Source organism: Vitis vinifera, chromosome 6, assembly GCF_030704535.1.
Source record: "Vitis vinifera cultivar Pinot Noir 40024 chromosome 6, ASM3070453v1".
In the NCBI taxonomy this organism is placed as follows: domain Eukaryota; kingdom Viridiplantae; phylum Streptophyta; class Magnoliopsida; order Vitales; family Vitaceae; genus Vitis; species Vitis vinifera.
Genome location: NC_081810.1, coordinates 8,389,721 through 8,413,544, shown reverse-complemented (window position 1 = coordinate 8,413,544; position 23,824 = coordinate 8,389,721). Strand labels below are relative to the sequence as shown.

The following is a 23,824-nucleotide window of genomic DNA, read 5'->3' as shown; positions in this document are numbered from 1 at the left end:
AAGTGCGTTGTAGATCCAGATCTAGAACCAGATGCTACAAAATCGAGCCCTGTTTTTCCATGCAGGTTACCCTATGTGATGCTTAAGCTAACAAAGCCGAAGTTGAAATCGGCCCTTAAGACATTAATCATCACAATATACAACTGTAGGCCCTGTGTGAGACACTAAGCTCACATGTATGTCTTGAGTTAGGATGCGTTGGAAAGCAACTTTAAGGAAGGATATAAAATTCATTCTCCCAAAGTCCTAATAGAAAAGAGACAAAAAATATAATAGAATAAATGTCAAATATTAGAAACACGGATTGTCATTTTTTCCTAGAAAATTTCATTTTCCCCATAAATTTTCATTTTCCCCAAAAACTTCAACAAACGTCTGCATCTTAAAGGGCTTCAATATTTAGATGATAACAAACCATTTATGCTAAAATAGCCGTAAAGGACATAAACAAAAGAGAAAACCAAAAGCAACATGAATTTTTTTTTTCTTCTAAAAATCAAGATTCCGAGATGGGGGGAAAAAATGCAAAAAACTTTATATAAAACAAGCCAAAAAGAAGATTGGGACCAACCTCAACCTTGATACTTTGTAACTCTAACAATGTCTATCTCATAGTGGCCCATTGGTGGGGCTAAGGTTTTGAAGAAAAAAATTACATAAAGAACATAGCATGGAATGGGAAGCTAGGAAAGTAAACAAAAATAGTATAAAAAACTGGGTTTTATGCTTATGTGGATTGATGGAGGCTATTTTGAACATTAGTTTGGGAAGAAACCCACTTTTAGTATTAAGTTTAGGAAAAAACCCATTTTGGCCCAAAACTCTCTGAAGAAATGAAGAGAGCTGGACGGAACCGAGAGAGGAACGATCCATGGGAACTTCGTTTTGGAGAGATTGGGAGATGGTGAGTTGAGCTTAATCTAAATGAGGTGTGAAGATAGCTGAAACAAAGCTAGAGGTATAGTGCGCGAAAATAAGAAGAAAGAACAGTGAGCTGCAACCCAAAATACCTTATCGGGAAGGAGACTTTCAGATATGGCCATTATAGGTTTCCCATATATTTTCATATTTCATATTTGTCCTGTCTCATTCCCTATGATTTCAACTTTGCTTGTTGTGTTGTTATGATTTGGTGATTATTGGTTTAATATTTGAAGAGTTTGCTATATTTTATGCTTTACTCTAGAAAATCTTTCCTATAGTGCAATCCACTAATTGTTAAACCCATGGATAAAATAACAAAATGGGTTTAGCATATTTGTTAAATGTTTCATGCTCTATTTCCACTCCTATTCTTTTGTTTCTCTATTTTTTTTCCCTGAATGTACACCCTAAGCCCTATGAATTAAAATATGTGTTGATGCATTGGTGGGGAATGACTTGATGTGAAGAACATTTGATGGGTAAAAAGGCAACCCCAACTGCAAATGTTTGTGAATCTAGGTGGTGAGTGAGATATGGGGGCATTAAATCGATGCAGCAGGATATTAATTTCCTATGAATGATCAGTGGCTCTTGTCAAAAGGTCGGAAATTTCATTGAATGCAAAGGGTTAGTGCATTTGTTTCTTCAAATCAGAAGTCTTTCCTCTTAGGGATGGGTGACTTGTGTGTTTAGATGGGAGCTTTACTTGTATATCTTGTGGGAAGGTGAGTGACATGCTAGGATGCTAGAGAAGAATGAGTGTACATGAAAGCTATCAAGGTTGGAGGTTTTTTCTAATTTATTCGGTAGGTCTATTCTTGTTGAACTTTATGAAAAATGTAGTGAGATGGTGCTTGCAAAGAGAGCCTTCTTATGCTTGCCCAAGCATAATGTTGTGTCTTGGAATAGCCAAAATAAGAAACTGTAAAGTGTGAAAGAATGGTGATTTCTACAAGCTCCAGAAAATGAGAAGCTATTGCAATTGATGAAACTCCTGAGGATTCATTTCAGGATCTTAAGCGCAAGGTTCATAAGCTTATGAAAAAGGTTTTGAAGCTGGAAATAGAAAAGCTCCAGGCCGGCCATGTAGATTCAGAGGATGCTTCAAAGTTTGGTAACGTGGCCAAGGATATCATTGCCCTAGGGACTGCATTATTGATTCCATTTTCACAAAAAGTCACAGTAATGGCTCCAATGGACCTCAGAATATCATTTCTAAGTGGAGTCTCTTCCATGGAAAAGAAGTTCCAAGAAATGGATCAAATGCACTTGAATTTTCGGATTTTAATGCTGATAATTTCTAACCTTTCGATCACCATGGACAACTCTTTGACTGAGTGGGAATGCTTCGAGCTTACCATTATCAACTCACAGTCCGCCACTTGGAGAAAAACCAGTCTTGCTCGAAATCTGCATTGTTGATGATAGAATGTGTTGATGCAACAAAGCAATGTCTTTCCCACAGTACTCAACCAACTACAAGTGATACTTCAAGAAAGAGCAACCAAAAATGGTTTATATTGGTAGGAGTTTTAAGGAACCTTGGAATATTTTTTTTTAATATGAACGATGCCGAGTCAACTCACCACCAACAAGGTAGCCACTTTTCACCCCAAGCCCACTTCCGCATGGCCATGCATGGCCACCCTTCCATGCACCACTTGAAGACCACATTTCATCATTTTTTTAATTCTTCACATTTTAATATCAAAGTTTAATTTCCCAAATTTTCAATTTCTAAATTTAATTTCTAAAACTTCTATTTTCAAATAATTGTCCAAAATTCCGATTTTCAAATAATTTTCGAAACTTCAATTCCTTAATTTAATCTTCAAAACTCTAATTTCCAAAACTCCATTTTCTTTCAAAATTAATTTTCAAAACTCCAATTCTTAAATTTAATTTTTGAAACTCCAATTTTCAATTAATTTTCAAAACTCCAATTTCTTTCAAAATTAATTTTCAAAAACTTTAATTCCTTAATTTAATCTTCAAAACTCTAATTTTCGAAACTCCATTTTCTTTAAAAATTAATTTTCAAAAACTCCAATTCTCAAAACTAATTTTCAAAACTCCAATTCTCAAATAATTTCCAAAATTCCAATTTCTTTCAAATTTAATTTCAAAAACTCCAATTCTTAAATTTAATTTTCAAAACTCCAATTCTCAAATAATTTTCAAAATTCTAGTTTCTTTCAAATTTAATTTCCAAAATTCCAATTCTTAAATTTAATTTTCAAAACTCCAATTTTCAAATAATTTTCAAAACTCCAATTTTCAAATAATTTTCGAAACTCCAATTTCTTTCAAATTTAATTTCCAAAACTCCAATTTTTAAATTTAACTTTCAAAACTCTAATTCTCAAATAATTTTCAAAATTCCAATTTCTTTCAAATTTAATTTCCAAAATTCCAATTCTTAAATTTAATTTTCAAAACTCCAATTTTCAAATAATTTTCGAGACTTCAATTTTCAAATAATTTTCAAGACTTCAATTTTCAAATAAATTTCAAAACTCTAGTTTTCTTTCAAATAATTTTAATTTCACTCAAGTTTTTGAATATTTTTTAATTCTACCACTTTTCATCCTTTATTAGGGTTAGGATTGGCAATGGGACGGGTTTGGGCCGGGCCACCCCTACCCCATTCCTGTCCCAATTATCTGAATCTCTTTCCCATCCCTGTCCCAAACCTGGGGCGGGATGAGTTATTGTGTCTCGTTCCCGTTTACAATAGACTTGATAATCCCATCCCCGTACCAAATGTGTTTTCGGGGCGGGGTGAGCTCGGGTTTCTAGTTCAGGTTCGGGTATTGGGTTTTTTCTAGTTGGAAAATTCTATGACATAGGTTCCATGGTTATTTTCCTGTCTTATTCAACATCACAATGATATAGATTGCAACTCTTAAAAGCATCAACAATTAGCATTTTCTTCACATACTATTCAGCATTCAATCAATGTGGCAAAACATAAATTTATTTTCAATAAATATACAATCTTTTGAATATGTTTTTCTATGGAAAAAAACACAACCACTACATGTGCCCACTCAGCAACATTCTTCCAGTGATAGTCCCTTCACTAACCCATACAAAAACCCACCTGCAAACAGGTCCCCTGCTCTAATGGCATCAGTTGTCTTTGCCTTCCTTATGGCTGGAACTCGGACCATCTAAAAGAAAAATGAAACATTTTATACGTTACTCAAACTAACAACCAGAATGCAGCTAATTCTCCACAGGGCACATCTGAATACAAGTAAAATGCATTTTATTGGTGACATCAACAGAAGTGCAGTGTAGCTACATTGCACTAACCTCTCTTCCGCATTTTGCAAGACATCTATTATAACCTAGTGCCACCACTGCCCATTGGCAGTGCTTAGCAAGAAATTCAAGAGCAGCCTCAGGACTAGCATTTTCGTCATCTCTACAACCATCATAAGAGAAATTAGCACCATTTACCACATATTGCACCAAAAATTTTAAGCTGGATGAGGAGGATTAATTCTCTTTCATCATCGATTGTTTTAACATGATAGGTTTGGAAAAATCAATTGGCAATCACCTTAACAGCTCTCTTGTTTCATCCTCATTGGCAAAGCAAAGATCTATATCCCCTGATTGCAGTAACTTTAGAAGAGGTCCTCTAAAGTTCCGAACCAACTGGCCATGGTAATAATAAAAAAAAAAACAATGGTTAAAAAAGACAATTCCTGACCCAGTAATTCAGAACAAGTCTGTTCCAGTGCATGAGTAGGATATTGCAGTCAAAGTACAACAACCCCTTATTTTTTTTGCTTTTCAAACATGGTATTATGCCACTGGAGGACTAGTGAGTCTTTTAATTGAAAAGGACATAAAATTTTGTCTACAAGGTATGATCATTTTAGGGAGTGTAGGGGAACTAATTATAAAGATTATGAAGCTCCATTTCTTTTTTCTTTTTTTTCATTAACATTTTGGTGATAATTTCATTCTGTTTATCACAATGTAGAAAACCAAATGGAATACCTTCTTTCAATCACATGCAAAGAAACTCATACCTCAAAACTGGTCAAATCCAAGGATACAAATATGCCCTCCTCTTTGGCCATCTGAATTACAGCATGAATAACTTCCAAATTATATATCCCATATCTCATTACCAACCACTGTAACAACAGATGGATCAGCAATTAAGTTCTAACAGAACCGCTGAATGATATGTTTTTCAGAAGCTATGCACTACCAATAACCAAACAGAGCAATTACATTGCATCTATGTATTTGAAGCTGAGCTATAAATTAAACGTATAGATGCACCTTTATGCCTATAGTTTAGATACTTACAAAGTAGCTAATATCATTTGTTGGGATACAAATTTAATCCAACTAGTTAATAGTAAGTTAACCTACCATGTCAAGAAGAAAATGAATAATAAGATAACAGTAAAAAGAAATTCCATGGTCACACTTGATCCATGATATCTTATTTCCATCTAGAGATGTCTTACCTTTACCCCTTTAAAATCCTCTTTAGTTAATTCATCTGCCTGCAAGGGACAAAACAATAATAAGACTCTATGTATGCTCATCTTAATAAGAAAACTGTATGAAAAGAAAGACTTGGAGCCTAAACTATTTTAAGTGAAAAGAAATAAAACTAAAAAAGCAGCATGCACCTGAATCTTAACAACACTTGAGAGACAGGGCCGCATAGTATGATTGCCCAATGCATCAACCAGGCAAACACACTGTGATGTACCAGTGTCAATAAATTTCTAGGACTTATTATCCAGAATTCCAATGAGAAAATGTCAAAGAGCTAGTCCATTTATATAGAAGAAATATGAAGCTCACCTGAGTTGTTGGCCCTTTCTTTATCCTCAATGCTGAAAAGTTCACTCCACTAGAGCCCATGTTACTTACAAACAAGCCGTCTTGCTCATCTCCCCACACGCTCAGAGTATTCCACAGTTGACCCCAAAGCCTGCAGAGAGTCCTCAAATAGTATTGGCAACATTGCCCCCAGCCATTGTCCTCATAGGAGATGGATCAGGAGGAGAAGAAAGGATGTGGGTCTTCACCTCATTTAAGATATGCTCCAGGTCTTCAATTGCAACCTAATAAGAATACGAGTAAAAAAACTACAGGGTTTAGAGAATGAATCAATTTCCATTATATAAATATCTGCAATTCTCATCAAAAAGAGGAAACCCACTATTGATTACCTTTGGACACTAAAAGACATTATGTGTATGATAAAAGGCAAATCAAAGACTTAACTTATACATATGGCAACACCAATAATAATAATAGTAATAATAATAACGATGAACGACAAAGTCCCAGCAAAAACTAAAGCAGTTAATAAGAAAGATTTGAAAACTACTAACGACCAATGAAACCAGGCCAGTGCCCCAAAACAGACATCGATGGATTCAAAATGCAACTGCACCATCCAGAAAGATAATACATTGACCAAAAACGAGATAGCAATAATAGTATAGATGTCAATCCAGGGGTTGAAGAAAAACACAAAAACTCAATCTTTATCAAAAACAAAACAGTGAAGGACGAAAGATGCACAAAAGTAAATTTTTTTTTTTCAAATAATACAAGCCAATTATGAATACAATATTTGTTTGGATCAAAATACCGTATTCATCACTCTTAAAACCCCATAGAACTCAGAAACTGAAGTCCATAGACATCAATAGCAGATAAGGGAAATCACATAAAAATTAAGTGAGCCTATTACCATCCAAAGCACTAAGAGCACACAAGCTTCTCAATAAAGTTAATGCATGAGGCTTTAAACCCAATCCAACATATTAAAACACATTTTTACATTAAATCATATTGAAATCATTCCATCATAAATTATTCTTCAACAAAATTGCTTTTGAAAACAATGCAAACAATAAAATAAAATAAAATAAAAACTTCTACTTGATTTGCTGTTGCTAGTGCTCCTTAAAGATTCTTAGGTGTTATTTCAGCAATGAAGACTGGTACCTGTTCATCCAGAGGAAAAAAAAGATGTTTAATGCTTCTTAAGTTGCATAATTATCGGAACTTCATATCCAAGAAGAGAAGCTTCTCATAAAAGCATACCACATAAGAAAGAACACCAATTCCATATAAGACGAAGAAATCTCCCAAAATAAAGGGAAAAAGATCCCTACATTGAAACATCCAGAGGGTAAAACATGAAGAAAAACATATACAAATATATCAAAATTATAATTGAAAATTGGAGATATCCTACAAAAGATAAGTAGACTGTGAGCCATCCTGCTAGATAGATCATGGATGACATCCCCATGGCCTGATTCCACCCACAAAGAAAGCAAGTTGTGAGAGAAGGTTTGTGTAGGAAAAATGCTCAAATATGAACAATCTCGACAGAGTATCCTCCATCTTACCCCTTTTCGACCAATAAAATCAGCAATCTGCCCACTCGTGATAGCACCAATCATTACCCCCTTTTGATCAATAGTGTGGGTTAGGATTCGAATGAACATGACATAGAAAATAATAACAATAATGCAGTCACCGAAGCAAAAATGATTACAAGTTCTTACCTCAGGTGCCCGAAAGCCCTTGGTTCCAACACAAGGGCCCTCTCTCTTTTGCTTTCCATCTCTTGGGAACAAATTAAATGTGATTGACCCTAGAAGAAAAGATAGATTTATCAACCCAAATCATCCAAGTTATTTAGGCAATATACCTTTGTTCTTTAATAATCTAGCACCAGCAACAACAATTCTAAGAAACATTGGAGAAATATAAACAAATTTCTTGTCCACTTTTTCCTCTTTTCCAAGAGGAACAACAACTTTTTTTCTCTTAGAAGTTGGACCTCTTGATGATTCATGATTTGGATTCTGCATTGCTTCATGTGCCAGGTTGATCAGCTCCTTTCTTCCTTGGCATGACAAGGGTTCTTTGGCATCACTTCCAAGTTATATTAATCTGTAGCCCCAACAAGCAGCCCTAACGTCTTCATTTACTGCAATTAGGTCAGCACTAATGCCTTCTTTGGCAAAAGATACAACTTTGATGCTTAATACCATGGATATAACAATATAAATTATAACATTAAGATAAAAATGAATAATAAATAAATATCACAACTACAACATATAAAAATAGAAAATCTCCATGGATATGGCAACATTAAAAAAAAAAAAACATTAAACATAAAGTCTTCCCAACATATTCATACATATAACCACATTAAGGTTAAAAAAGAGCATTAAAAAAAAGGTGTATCTTGGGTCCCAAAATGTATCTCCAATACCAACTTCATTTCAAGAAAAGAACCTACAACAAGAGTGATTCATCATCTTCATCCATGATTGTGAGTTTGCCCCATGGGTTAACAAGCAAAAAATCACCCAATAAAAGTAAGAATAACAAGAAATAACTTTATTAAAAAATTCAACATAGTTGTTCCATAAGATTGAAAATATTTTAGATTAACTATTTTCCATTTCATTTCCCAACCAACTTTGAGCACACATTAAGGCCTCCAAAGTATTTGGATGGAGTCTACTACGATGTTTTGATACCATCCTACCACTCGTACTGAAGGCTAATTTAGATGCAACTGTAAATACTAGAATGACATAGATATCTCAAACAATCATCTGTAAAGTCGGATACTTAATACCATTTGTTTTCCACCAACTCAAAACATCAAAATCTGAAATCCTTGGCAAAATAGTTTCTTCTAAGTAGTAGTCTAACTCCGACTTCGCATGACCTTCTTCACTGGTACTATGAACAAATAAGTCAAACTTCGAAAGAGGATCTTGTTCGTCATAGGTCAACTCAAAGAGATTTGAAACTGATGAAGCATCATGAGATGAAGTTTGTTGACCCATCTTAGACTTTGATTGGTACTCAGAAAGCAAATCATAACATAGTTGACGAATTTTTCCAATCTCACTTGAAGCTTCAGACCCATACATTATTGGAAAATAAAATTCTAAAATCTTCATCTTGTATCTTGGGTCCAATACAACTGCTATTTCCATTACAATATGACATCCACTCTAATACTTGTCAAATTTTTCTAACATACTTGATGCCATTGTGCTTACAACTTCATTTGAGCAAATCAACCAATCATACAATGCTTCTTTAATCTCACACACTTTGATGAAAAAATTATTCGCAGTGGGATAATTTCGCCCTGAGAACAACTTTGTTATATTATAAAACAATTTCAGCCTTTCACATATTTCTCTTATTAAATTCCATTCTTCCTCTGATGGCACTGAGGTGTAGAGCTTTTCATGTTGCTTCAAACGCGGGAACACATCTTTATAAGTTATAGCTATTGATAGCATCAAGTATGTAGAATTCCATTGTGTTTTACAATCAAGGCATAGCTTCTTGTTGCATGGAAGACACAATTGGCGAGCTGTATCTTCAAACTTTTCCACTCTTGATGGTGTTGCTGACCAATATGCAACACTCTCACGAATTTTTTCAATTTCTACTCTAATGACATCTAGACCTTCCTTCACAATCAAGTTCAAGACATGTGCTGCACATCACATATGAAAGATTTTTCCATTTAATAAAAGTGAACCACTTAAAGATAATTTCTCTGAGAGGATATCAATCATGTCATCATTACTTGAGCAATTATCCATGGTGATTGTAGATAGTTTTCTATCCATATTCCAATCCAATAAAAAATCCAATAACACATCAGAAAGAACTTTTTTTGTATGTGGAGGAGGCACATAAACAAACCTACATTAAACGATATATAAAAACATATTATTAATATAAGTGACATCATTAAACGATAATAAAATAAAATAAAAATTGAAAACTTGAACAAATAACATATCTAACCTTACAATATGATGATGTAGTAACCAAGACTCATCAATGTAATACACAGTGATAGCCATGTAACCTTTCTTTTGATTAGATGTCCACATATCAATTGTGATAGTCATTCTAGTTTCAAGCTTTTCCAAGTAGCTACTCATTTTCCCTTTCTCAAACTCATAAATCTTCATTATGTCATCCTTAATTGTATTGCGGGAAATCATCTTAAACAAAGGTTGAAGGCTACTAGCAAAATCTCTAAAGTCTGCATGGTCAACAATTGAAAGAGGGTACTCATGCAATATAATTGGACGTGCAAGCTTCTCTCTTGAGATATCTTGATCAAATGCGAAACCACCAATTTGCACTTTTCCATAGCCTTTTCTCTCTATTGTTAAAAATTGTTGCTTAATATCAACATTTCTCCGTTTGATGCACCTATCTAAATGTACATGCAAATGTTTAGTCCCATTCTTACTATCGGCCTTGAGTTTTGATTTACAATGCTTACAAATAGCATAATCTTGTCCATCTATTATGACTTTCTCAAACTCATTCCAAACAATTGAAGTCAGTTTTCTTTTTTTACATGTCAATGATCCATCAATAGTTGAAGTACTACCTGTAGCTAGATTAGAACCACTACTTGGCATGAAAAAAATTTCCTCCCTTTCTGATGTCATTTTGCTGAATCGTTAGGATATTCTGAAATAGTTTGAAACCAATTTAACCACAATAAAATTCTATTTGTATGTTTCTGAAAGCATGAATAATATGTTTCCAGAATTTGTTTAGAAAAAAAAAATTAGGGTTTTCATCTATGAAAAAACAACATGAAATTAGATCGTTTTCTTATAACAACTTGTTTATGCAAAAACATGAATATCAAAATTGAACCCTAAAATAATGAAATTATAACAACTTGTTTCTGCAAAAACGTGAATACCAAAATTGAACCCTAAAATAATGAAAAACCCATAAATCATCATTCTTATTCGTATAAACCCCAAAAATCAGTTTATATGTGGATGAAATTGATTTGGACAGGGTGAAAATTAATGTCAAAAACATGAACAATAAGAGTCAAAGACGAAAATTGATTCAACTGAAAAATACATATAAGACGAAGACTAAGAGTGCATATAAATTACAAATCTACTGATAGACAATTGAAAAAACCTCAAACCCATAAACTAAAACCAAAAAATTTTGAAAAACAAGCCAAATTTTTAACAAAGTTTCAAAAGTTAGGGTTTTCTTACCTAGAAGGAAGGAATCCACAATAACTCCAATAATCACTTGTTTACGAGATTGCAAATATGGTTTTTAGAGCAAAGATTTTGCTTTTAGGGCCATTTGAACTGAGAAGACGAAACCTTTCTCCCGAGAGAGAAAAACCATAAAAATCTTGGAAGAATAAATTATATATACAGAGGAGATTTTTGGTATTTTATAATATTTAAGGGTAAATTGGTAATTCTAATTCTAGGGCGAGGCGGGTAACTACAAACCCATACCCGCCTCAAACCCGATTCGGGTTTCACAAAGCTTTCCCATACCCGTCCCATACCTGATTAATTTATCCCATACTCGTCCCAATAGAGGAGGGGTGGGGCGGGGCGGGTGACCCGATTGACCCGCGAAATTGCCATTCCTAATTAGGGTTTTAAGTTACTAAAAATCCCGTTTTTAAATAAACTTGCTACACTTCCTTTCAAGTAAGCATTTTTCTCAAATTTTCTTTGATTTTAAAATAATTTTTCATTTTCCTTCATTTTAAATAAGTAAGAATGAATTTTCATAATTCCAAAATAATAGAATTTGGGAGATTAATTCATGTAAAATCAATTGGGCTTTGGTGGGGGCCCTACATATGAGTTCTCTCTTCTTATTGTCAACTGTTATGCTTAATGAATATTGTTTGTTTTTTTGTCTTGCTCTTTGATATGCATGTGATGTATTTTGTATTCATTATTGTGCACTAACCTCGTTTTATGATAGCGCATTCTTATTTGCTACTAATATATGCTCCCACTCATACTTCATTTATTTATTTATTATCATGCTCGATTTGTTTTATTATTTGATCATTTCATCGGTATCCATTGATTTCCTTATCAATTGTCACACTTGCTTTATCTTATTTAGTAGAGGGGTGTTTCGGTCTTTCTCCGTATCTTCTTGATAAGTAACCTGATCCCCAGACCCGACTTTGATTTTCCACAGACTGTATTTTTCAAATAAAGAGTCACACTTAGAATTTTTCTTTCTTATTTTGTTTTCCTTTAAAAAAATAAAACAAAAATAAGTGACGATTCCAAATATTTTCTAATAATAATTTTTTTTTTCATCAAATAAATGAAAAAACGAGTCACATCATCGAGTGGGAATGCATTGTGTGAAAATACGGGGTCCACAAATATATTTTATGTTATAAATATTATAAAAGTATTAGATGAGGTTATAATTAGGCCTTGAAATAACATAACTTAAAGTCCAATCCCATTATTGAAGTCAAGTTGGATTAGATCAATCCATGCTTGAAGTTAAAAATATTTTTCAAAAGTATTAGAAACAAACTCTCAAGCTTTCGTGCCTTATCATTTATGCTTTAACAAGTGTATTTTGGGGTTATTTATATATTGTAATGGTAATGAGCTTGATCTCATGACAATTCCGGAGGCTTACACTGCGACTAGACCATGGGTTTTAGCCACCCATTCTAGGACATTTATCCGACTAGCATTTCTTCATTATGTGTCATTTATTCAATCATTATTTTTTTTCCATGATGGTTGTAGTTTATAATAAATTTGATTTATAAAAATTTTTCAAAAAAGGAGATCTCAAAAAAGTAAATTTTTATTTAATAAAAATTTTGAAAAATATTAATTGCCCCTTGTGGACCCCGCATTTCGATTGCTCGATGCGTTTCCCACTCGATGGCGAGCTCGATTTTTATTTTTAAAAAATTGATTTTTATTGATTATTTGAAAATGACTTGGAGTCGCCACTTATTTTTGTTTTATTTTTAAACGGTAAACAAAATAAGAAAGAAAACCCTAAGTGTGACTCCTTATTTTGGAAAAGGTGATCTACGAAAAACCGGATCGGGTTCGGGGGTCAGGTTACTTATCGGGAAGGTACGGTAAAGACCGTAGCACCCCTCTAAGTCCCTAAGTCGGGTCTCTACTAATGAGGTGAAGCTAACATGGCAATGGATGAATAAATCAATGAATACTCAGAGCAAAACATGCACATACGAGAGTCAGAAAATGCATATAGACTAATTAGAGTGGGAATGAGTGTGTACCTGTGCAGCGAGCCACTATGCGCTATCAAGAGAGAGGGTTAGTGCAAAATAAAGAGTATAAACATAACTCACATGTCACAAAATCGAGTACAAAATCATCAAAGGCACGCATGGCACTTCACTCAAAATTCATTTTTATTTTAAAGAAAAATTATTTGATGTTGGGCCCCCACTAAAGCCCGTTTTATTTTGCATGAATTAATCCCATAAATTCCATTATTCGGAATTACGAAATTAAATCCATGCTTATTTTAAAACATTTTAAAAAACAAAGAAAATTTGAAAATGGCTTGCCAGAAAGAAAAAGGCAGCCAAGTTTTATTAGAAAATAGGAGTTGGGATTATTTGAAAAGCTGAATTTGAGAGAATATTTACAAAATAGGATTTGGGGCAATTATCTTAAAAATTAAAAGAGGGGAATAGGAGATAGCACATTCCTCAAAGGTAGCCATGCATTGACATACAAGTGAATAGGTGATGAGGGAAAACCGAGTAAGAATGCAATCTGGAGTGCCACTACATCTGCTCTGTCAACAACTCATCTTCAAATGAATCACATGATCTTGCTATATAGGCTGGCCATCCATGTACTGCACCATCAACTGATCGAAATAATTCCCAAACATCCCTTGAACACTTCTCTACAGGCTGCATACATCTTCTAAAAGATATCCCTGTGGAGTCCTTCAAATCTTTATTACCCGAATGCTGAGGAGAGCAGAAAATCCTCATTGAAGCAAAGCTAGCAATCCCCGCATTCTTTACAATCTGTGCATCCTCATCAAAAAGAGTCTCAAGCCTAAAGAGACATATTGATATCCCTAGCAATGATGATGGAACTCTGACCATTTGACTGAAGCATCTCTTCAGCAGGACATGTGGTGCAGCAAGTACATTACCAAGATGCTTGAGATGACCCCTCCATCAGAAGTCAATTTCTTATACGTGTCCTTGCCTGCTGGCCAGAATCTGATCATGCTCAGATGCTAAATCAATCCCCCATTCCACTTTATTCTCAAATTTCTTATCTTTCTTGATTGCTTCCTCCAGAAGTTTGATTGCCTCTGCATATGAAATTCGCTCAAAGGGCATTGATGCAACCATTCTTAGATGATCAATGGAGCCTTTATCAAAATTTTTAGCCATGAATTCCATATCATCAATGCAATTGTCAGGTAACCACTGGCAAAGAAATTTCACATAGGCCTCCGCACAATTCATATCATCCTTAAGATCTGCAAATGCTATTTCAGGCTCCACCATCCAGAATTCTGCCAAATGCCTTGATGTGTGAGAGTGTTCAGCTCGGAAAGTTGGCCCAAATGTATAAACACTGCCAATAGCACATGCATAAGTCTCAACTAGCAGTTGGCCAGAAACAGTAAAAAATGCTTGACGGGCAAAGAAATCCTGGGAATAATCAATCTTCCCATATTTTTGAGGGATACCAGGCTTAAGCTTAGATCGCTCTTCCAGCCTTGAGAGATTCTCCTTAGCCTTGTTAAGTTCAGCCACAGATGCGGTGATTTCCCCCTTACTTGCTTTAGCAGATTTTAGTTGGGCAATAGCCTCTCCTTGCATCAAAAGTCCCACAGCTCTTAAAAGGCATTGAGAGCATAAAGCAGGCTGACCGAAACCCAGCTCGCGGCTACAAAGACGAGACCCCATGCACGAGGATTAGACATGCTCTAGCAAGGTATTTTACACCGAGATTTGCATATTACAGATGTTACAACCAGCAACTTTGGAGTGAGAAACTTCTCCCCTGCCCAGGTTGCGGATCCCTTAAGCAAATGCTTCAAGTGGCACTGACGTGATTTATCTCTTGGGTCAAATCTATGCAGGTTTACAGATGACCTATGATTGCCATCTGGAGGGGTTTCATGATGGAAATAACCACGTAACTGCTGTGTGGAATAAGATAAGAGTCTTAGGATCTAAGGATGCATTTGGATGGAAAGAAGAAACTCAGCCACAAAGCAGCCTGCAGACCACATATCACTGGCAGTTGTATATTCTGTAGCCCTAAAGATCATTTTTGGAGCTCTATGATACCTTGAGCAAATATATGACTTGTTTGGTTCACCTAGCGCCACCTTCTTTGAGCTTCCAAAATCACATATATGCAGCTGATGAGTGTGGAGATTGACCCATAAATTTTGAAGCTTGATATCACAATGACAGACCCCAATAGCACTGTGCATGCAGTTAAGTGCATGACAGATCTGGTATGCATACAATTACACTTATATAATGGGCACATGCTAGTCCTTCCTGCTGTGATGTCTTGAAACTTGGTATGCAGTTTCAAAGACGCCTTCAAGAGCAAGATTTAAGTACACTGCATCTCTTTCATTTCGATTTTCAGTCACATCCTCAACAATTGCTCGTCTGAACATCAACATTACACGGAAGAACAATAGCAAACTCAGGCTGTGGCATATTGCTTCCATAATGTTTATTTCCATTGGCAATGTTTACTGGAATTCCAGTGGATTCTTGGACTTCAACTAGCTGTTGGAGTTCTTGGGCCTTTAGAATTACATGATCCTTCATGTATGCCCAATCAGGCATCTTCCACATGACGAATCCCACTCTGCAAATCTATAGTACCCTGTTGAGCTGGAGGTACCAATGAGATTACTATAAAATGGCCTATTTAATTCCTTGGCAGATTCCATAGCAATCAGATTTAATCCCTGGGTCTTTGGCATGTTCAGAAAAGTGGAAGACAACATGATAGCAAATTTCCTCATCAGGCTCAACTCCTTCCAGATAGCCTTCCATAGCTTCATCAGGCACAGTGGGCTTGAACTTCAACAGCTTAGCATATTCGTTTAAAAGATGAAACATGTAGGCATACACGTTGTCCATCTTCAAGTCCTCTTAGATAAAATCACTGGCTGCCTTCCCCATGGACTACGCCTTCTGCTTATGGAGGTTGCCATAGTCAACAGCAAACTTAATTGACTTGCACTCGTCATCCTCCTTTATGGACATTACCGGAACTAAATGTTCATTGTCTCCATTTTCACCTCTGTCGGTTGGCTTGTAGTGATTTGACTCTTCAGCAGATCTCACATTCACAATAATCTCAAGAAATCATTTGAGAGTTGTCGGGCAGAAGCAACAAAGCATTTCAGGCTAAGTTGCCATTCTTTCCTTGCAAACCAAGAAGAATTTATTACCATCCTGATAGCCTTGCCGAGGTAACCGGTCATGATGAAGAAAGATAAGTGCATATGCAAGAGAGTAGGAATAAGGCACTGCAACTTGAGAGTATTTTGGGGGATCAAGTTGCTCCATTGTAGTACGCATTTGGTTTGCGGGAGTGTGAGTGCAGCACCAAAGCCTAGACAAGAGGAAAACACTTGGGACGCGAAGAAGCTTGATGCTGCTACTGATGATGATGCCGCTGCCGCTACTGCTCTTTGGTTGAATTTGCAAGTCCCTGGATTCTCTTCATGGAAGTGTGTGCAGCTGTGACAAACTAACCGAAGTAACGTCGAAGGAAACCCATTATGCCTATACTCGTCAACACTGATGCCGGATATCAAGATAACGTCGAGCGAAGACAACGGGCCTCACTTGTTGTAATCCATAGGTGATTCAAAAGTCAAATTCCATGCACAAACGGGAAGGCAACAAGACGTGTTTGCCTATGATACTAGCCTCAGAAACCATGCCATTGACATCATTGTGCTCGTTACTGCTGATGAGAAAGCCACAGAACCACTAAATGGATCAGGTTTCTGCTTGAAATGTCCATTTCCACATGACAGAATTGAAGCCATTGTCTAGGAATTTGAAGAGCGCATGCCTCAAGAGGAAACATGTTTTAACTCATTGCTGGCACCGTCTGAGGGACACCTGGAAATTCTCCTAGGACAACGGCACCTGGCAGCAATGCAACGACAGATGGTGCCACGTCAAAACCGCTGGTTAATAATTCCATCAACACCAGCACTCCAAGCTCTGCTCAACACTACTGCAATATCAAACCCGTGGCACTGCTTGCCATTGTAGATTCCCTTGAACATGCTATCTGTTAGACTTTCTGGCAAATCATGTAGTGGGATCCTAGGGAATAGGAGTCACCACTTCACTTTCTGTCAGGTTGAACGCTTACTTAATGACTAAGACAGAGAGGGCTTTTCACAATCACTTGCACTGTTCTTCAGAATTCACTTGGCTACAGTGCTGCAATCAACAGGAAGGTGAGCTCCCTCTGTACAATTCCATTAAAAGTTACATGAGCGTGGCAGGAAACATCACAGCTTCCACCACTAACAACAAAAAAACAACTTCATAATCACAGCCTGGAGCAGGACAACATTTGGCATCTCTATCGTCTTCAATATAGTGTTGGAATCTTTCCATCAGCTACAGGACTTCCCAGCCGTCCATACATAGTACTCCACATTGCTGCTAGATTCTCCATGCACGAGAATTCCAGCTTTAAGACGAGCATGTTCACTTAAAATATCCACAGTTTCAATAAAGTCAACACCCCTGTCCCATCATCCAAACCCTGATTTCTTTCTAAAGGAGTATCTTCTTTAGCTTCATTCTCTAATCTGCTTTCAGGTATCAAATCTGGATTACATGAAAGTCTTCGGCATGACCTTCCTCTTATTCTTCTTCTTCGCTAGCAAGCTTTCTCTCCCTAGCTAGCTTTACTCTCAGATCCTTCTCATAGAGCTCTCAGAACCCCTCTTAGACCAGTTGGAGAACATTCTTTTTCTGCTCATTTACCTTCTCAAAAATACCTGCAACTCTCTCTCAAGTATTCTTTTTCTCTCCAAGCTACTTCCTCTTCTCAAAAACATCATTCCCTACTCTCTCTGTTCTCTCTGTCTCTCTTCGGCTTGTTTGCTTCTTCAACCAGAACAACCTCTACAAAATATCTCTCAAAACCCAATATGTTCCTTTCAACCATAATAGATCTCTGTGGGAGTGTGCAGCCAGACTTGGATATACCCTTTCAAAGCCATTGCATTGAGTAAGGCATAGAAACAAATAGTGGCCACAACAAAGAAGAATCCATAGAAAATAGAACACAAAAGAAAATGAGTAAAGGGGATCTTCAAAGGCTTCACTTCATGGGTCATCAGTGAGCCCTCTGATCAGGTGAGAAAGACCATCTCAAATGCAACTATGAGCATTTTCACAATAGGAGCAAAACATACTAAGATTAACAGTGGTAAACATGTAGGCATGATTATGTTTCAACAAGCAATAAGTGGCCTTCATTATCCACCCCAAGCAAATCAATAAACACTCAAACATCAGTAGGAATCATAGAGGAGTAATAAGAATCCAGATCAAATAATAAATCAATTGCATTCATACCTGAAAGAACCCTTTTCCAGTAAGGCTCTGTTTAGCTATCGATGCCTTCAATCCTCCTCCAATGTCAACAAAACCAACCAGCTTACCCTTCTGAACAGCACCCCCTCCTCCTGCAGCTCCAATGAACCCCTCCGAAGCTCCCCCCAAAAAACTCTCAGACCCTCCTCTCAAGCCCTCACACCTCTCTCTCATAGTTTGCTGCTCCTCAACAGAAACACACCCCTCTCTCCTGCAGCTCCCTGCCCCAAGCTCACCAAAAAGCTCTCCAGAATTTTTCTTACCGTCGTCAATGGGATCCCCCCCTTCCTTTGCTGCAGCTGTCTGCTAAAAGTATCCTCAACGGTCAGACGACACCACCTGCAGGAGACGCCCCCCTTTCACAGCAACGTCCTTCCTCTGCATATCCTCTCCAGCTTGCACTAACGGCCAGCAGATTTTCTCAGAATCACCTTTACAGGTGTTAACCCCTGATTGCTCCTCCAACTCCACTATTGTGATTCTCTAGCAGCTAGTCAAAATGTGACACGTGGCTTCCCCCAGATGGTGACACCTGGCTAAAAGCAAGCTGCAAGGGCATTCCCCTCTCTTTGGGTTTGCCATGTCTCGTGCTGATTTCATGATTGTCAGACGCATTTGCCGATTTTTATGAGTTATCACCTAGGGCGTCCCCCTACTGTCATTTTGTTTAGGGCATCCCCTATTGTCATCTTATTTAGGGCATCCCCCTTCTTTCAGATTTTCACCATCATAGATTTTCATCTATGAGCATTTATTTCAGTTATCACCACCATGGATTTTCATCCTTGGTCTTTTTAGTTATTATCACCATCATAGATTTTCATCTATGAGCATTTGTTTCAGATTTTCACCACCATAGATCAGACATCTATGGGCATTTCAGATTCACCATCATGGATTTTCATCCATGAGCCTTTGTTTCAGTTATCACCACCATAGATTTTCATCTATGGGCATTTCAGTTATCACCACCATGGATTTTCATCTATGGGCTTTTCAGTTATTATCACCACCATAGATTTTCATCTATGGGCATTTCAGATTCACCACCATGGATTTTCATCTATAGGCTTTTCAGTTATTATCACCACCATAGATCAGACATCTATGGGCATTTCAGATTCACCACCATGGATTTTCATCCTTAGGCTTTTGAGATTATCACCACCATGGATTTTCATTCTTGGGCTTTTGAGATTATCACCACCATGGATTTTCATCTTTAGGCGTTTGAGATTATCACCACCATGGATTTTCATCCTTGGGCTTTCAGTTATCACCACCATAGATTTTCATCTATGGGCTTTCAGCTATCACCACCATAGATTTTCATCTATGGGCTTTCAGTTATCACCACCATGGATTCTCATCCTTGGGCTTTCAGCTATCACCACCATAGATTTTCATCTATGGGCTTTCAGTTATCACCACCATGGATTTTCATCCTTGGGCTTTCAGTTATCACCACCATGGATTTTCATCCTTGGGCTTTCGAGATTTTCACCACCATAGATTGACATCTATGGGCATTTTTATTGTGGCACCACCGTAGGTCTTCACCTATGGGCCTTCTAGTTTAGTGTTTAGGGTTAGTTTTTTTTGGTTTGGCTTCCAGAGCTGTTATTTTCTTAGTTTAGCGTTTAGAGTTAGCTTTTTGGTTTGGCTTCCAAAGCTTTATTTTCTTATTTTCTAGTTTAGTGTTTAGAGTCAGTCTTGTCATGCAGAGTCACAGCTCCTAGCGTTCATATTCTCTGGCATTGCATGTCTCACCTTCATGGATTTGCACTTATTCTCACTCTCCTCACCTCGTTACCCTGTGCTTATCGCCTATTCATCTCGTAGTCCACATAGGACAGTCTCCTTTAGACGCATTCTTGTTCATACTCCAGGGTGGTTCGACCGTTACTCACCTTTGACATCGATCTTCGGGTCACTTTTGAAGACGTTTTAGAGGGAGCTTGGATCCTTAGTGTGGCTTCAGAGGCATTTTGAGGCACCCATCTTTCTCTTTTATGATTAGAGCCTTTGTGTTCGCCTCTTGGCCTGAGTGAGTTCGTATTTCACTAGTGTCCTTATGGGGGTCTCTTTGATTCTTCGGCAGAGTTCACTTCACTCCACTCACTATTCACACTTACTATTCACTTCAGTGTTCATATTCCTTGCACTCGTGAACTCTACCGAATAGGGGCATATTTGTAGACCCCCATTTTGGGAGCACTTTCTTTTTGAATTTGTTGCAGCTTATTTGGCCAGATGGAGCATTTCTAGGAGGCCACGTGTCAATCCCTGATTGGCTATCATGGAATCAGAACAGTGTTTTTGAAAGCCAATCAGAGATTGACACCTAGCAAGGAGGAATCTACAAAAGCTGCAGGTTGTTGAGGGACAGAAGGAGCTGCAGGGAGGAGCGTTTTTGGGAGAGGAAGCCGTTAGAGATGTTGGGACGGGGGGAGATATTTTTCAGAGAGTTTTTGGAGGGTAAGGGAGGAGCCATAGTCTGGAGCAGAGATCTTAGAGAGGGATTCTGAGCTGAGCGCTTACCGGAGACGGAGCAGGGAGTTGCAACCCAAGACACCTAGTTGAAGAAGAGGCTTTCAGGTATGATTTTTATGGCTTTCCTGTGCACTTTCATTTTTTTTCATATTTCTCATGACTCATTCTCTGTGATTTCCACTCTGCTTGTTGGGTTGCATTGGTTTAATATTTAGAGAGCTTGCTACATTTTATGCTCTATTCTGGCAAATATTTTTCATCTTAACCCACTGATTGTTGGTTCCATGGATAAAATGAGGAAATGGGCTCAACATATTTGTTAAATGCTTCATGTTCTATTCTCGTTTTTGTTTCTTGCTCCTCTGTTTTCTCTTGAATGCATGCTCAAGGCTTTAAGACTGTAAATCTGTGCTGGTGTGCTGGTGGAGAATGAATTAATTTGAGGAACATTTGAGGATAAAAGAGACTTTCAGATGTCTATGAATCTGGGTGGATGTGTGGGGCATATGGGTATCAAATCAACGCAGCAGGGTATTAATTTCCTATGATTGGTCAGTAGCTCTGGTCAGAAGGTCAGAAATCTCACTCAATGTAGGAGGTTGGTGCTTTCAGTTCTTCAAATCAGGAGTTCATTCCTTTAAGGATTGGTGATTTTGGTGTTTGGATGGGGAGTTCTCTATGTATATCTGGTGGGAAAGTCATTCTTCTGGGTGGAATGAGAGGGTAAATGCTCACCTTCTGTCACTAGGAGACACCGGGTCTAAGCTGAACTTGACAGTCTATGGTAAGAGGATTGATGGGCCTAAGTTCTCGCACTGACTCATCCTGGAGGTATGGCATTTGTGTAAGAGATGACCATTTCCTCTTCGTTGTTGGCCAAAGCTGAGGTTGCTTCATTACTTTGCGAGATTGACTCCACCACTGATGATTGCGAAGTTGAATCTCCAAGGGAAAACCACTGCATGCACAAGTTTACTCTCATCCTTGGTGAGAAGTAGATGATTTGCTGCTGAAATGAGATAGATGCCATGATGCCAATGTCTTCTGAAATAAAGCTTCGAAAGTGTCCCATGGTTGTGGTTAATATCTATTTATTCCCAAGGTGTTAGCTGAATTCCCTGTCTGTTTGGTTTTGAGTTGAGAGCTTGCCTATTTGCAGTAGTCCAAGTGTTTAGCTATTTCAGTTCATGGCATCCAAAATAGAGTTGAATATTGCCTCTTTTGCCTCGATGACTATGGTGCGTCAAGCTGGTCAAATACTATAGAGTGACAAATATAGCTGTTGGTCATTTTTGGAATCAAAGTTTTAATCGCATCAGTTGGTTGAAAGCACTAAGCATAATGAACTGAAGCCCCTTCAAAATCAACAATGGACAGATTCTGTTCCAAAACATTTGAAGTTGGAACACATGGAGGCATCTTTGTTTTCTGAAATCAGTACCCAGCTTCCTGATGATTCAAGTTCTTTATTTGACTTCTCTTCTATAGAGAAATTTTCTAGTATCAACCAGGACCTTTTAAAGAGCAATAACATGGCCTTCTCATTAGAAAAGACTACCCCGCCTGAGAAGTCAAGTTTATGTTATTGTGATCCTCAAGAAATGCTCCTAATGGGTCTCCTTTTCAAGAACTTGGCAGAACATGCCATATCTGAAAAATAAAGCCAAGTCAACCTCTAGCTTTGATCCAGTTGCCAAGTCAGAAAACTCTGTTGGTTTGGGGGAATAAGAGAGGACCTGCAAGCAGGGGAAATCAGTCTAGGAGAAGAAGAACCAGAGAGTGATAATTTTTTCTTAGGAATCTTTGGGAAAAGCAAGCAGAGATATAGAGGGACAAGAGAGTGAAGGTCATTCTCACCTGGCCAGAAGTCAAAAGTCTCGTCTCCATTATTGGGCGTTGTTGTGGGAACCATTATTTGCTACAAAGAGATCATAGTGGGCAATGGGAATTTGAGGTTAGACCAAGAATTTGTTTTTTTCCATCCGAAAACAAACTGGCAGAAACTGAAGTGAGGGCTCGAATTGGGGTTCTAATATTCATAGAGGAGGAGCGCCATCATGATGTTTTAAAGTTGCGTAGACATGCAGGAAGTGGAACCCATGGCTCATTGGTGCAGGGATGTGATGATGCCGACCGAAATTCAAATTGTCTATGTCATTGACTGTTTTGGTGTCGACACATCTGATGAACTAGCAGGCTGTGTATATATGATGGCCATGCGCACACGCATGATGCTGAGGGAAAGAGTCTGATTGGAGCCATGTCAGGTCATGAAAACTGGGTGCTCTGTGAGGCTATGACGCCTTTAACTGTGGCTGATTCTGTTCCAGTCTTCCAGCTGTCCACTCCATGCTCACCACATCCATTTCGTCTCATGTTCACTATATCTAAAATCACCCATACTCTTCATACCCATTACTATTCATAACCTTCTACTTTATTCACACATACCCGGCTAACTCGCTCCTCATTTCCCATGCGCACGTGATCACCATGCATTTCTACCTGGGCTCAATTCGCTTCTAAGCCTCTATTATGTCCAATCTGCTGCCCATTTCCCATTTGTCTACCATTCTCCATGTCTTTCTTTCCTCATTTGATCATCATCTCAGATTTAATCTTTTTATTCCATCATCATGCCCACGTCTCCTTCTTTCATCCTACCCCCAACCAATTTCTCTCATTATCCGTCACATTAATCACAACCTGCACTTTTCAAACCCGCTACCCCATCCAGTAGTATTCGAATGGTCATGCATGGTGTTCTGGATATGAGCTTGGGAGGCATTGACCCGTGTTCCATGTGCATGTATGAACTTGGTAATGACAGATGTCTCTTTTTAAAGCGGATAGCTGCGTTTTATGGACCTCCATGTAAATATCAAA

The 23,824-nt window shown here is 37.6% G+C and overlaps 2 protein-coding genes and 1 long non-coding RNA gene across 3 annotated transcripts; all 3 read right to left on the bottom strand.

Annotated features, from left to right (window-relative positions):
• Positions 1-4,964: 4,964 nt before the first annotated feature.
• On the bottom strand, positions 4,965-6,574 carry LOC100262046 (uncharacterized). Its single transcript, XM_059737326.1, is given in 6 exon segments — positions 4,965-5,078; positions 5,421-5,459; positions 5,589-5,660; positions 5,767-5,871; positions 5,874-6,029; positions 6,566-6,574. Coding segments are annotated over 6 exon segments (495 nt in total).
• A 289-nt stretch (positions 6,575-6,863) lies between these two features.
• LOC109122785 (uncharacterized) lies at positions 6,864-7,394 on the bottom strand. The gene is made up of 3 exons (XR_009465797.1): positions 7,335-7,394; positions 7,024-7,237; positions 6,864-6,924 (listed from the first exon to the last, which is right to left on the bottom strand). It is a non-coding gene; the product is annotated as an uncharacterized LOC109122785 (long non-coding RNA).
• Positions 7,395-13,553: 6,159 nt separating this feature from the next.
• LOC109122721 (asparagine--tRNA ligase, cytoplasmic 1-like) lies at positions 13,554-14,812 on the bottom strand. Its single transcript, XM_019220391.2, has one exon. The coding sequence runs from the start codon at positions 14,741-14,743 to the stop codon at positions 14,015-14,017; it is 729 nt and encodes a 242-aa protein (XP_019075936.1). The 5' UTR covers positions 14,744-14,812; the 3' UTR covers positions 13,554-14,014.
• Between the last annotated feature and the right edge of the window lie 9,012 nt (positions 14,813-23,824).

Coding starts and splice junctions, on each gene's coding strand:
- LOC109122721 (XM_019220391.2), bottom strand. CDS start 14,743: ATGGGGTCTCGTCTTTGTAGCCGCGAGCTGGGTTTCGGTCAGCCTGCT.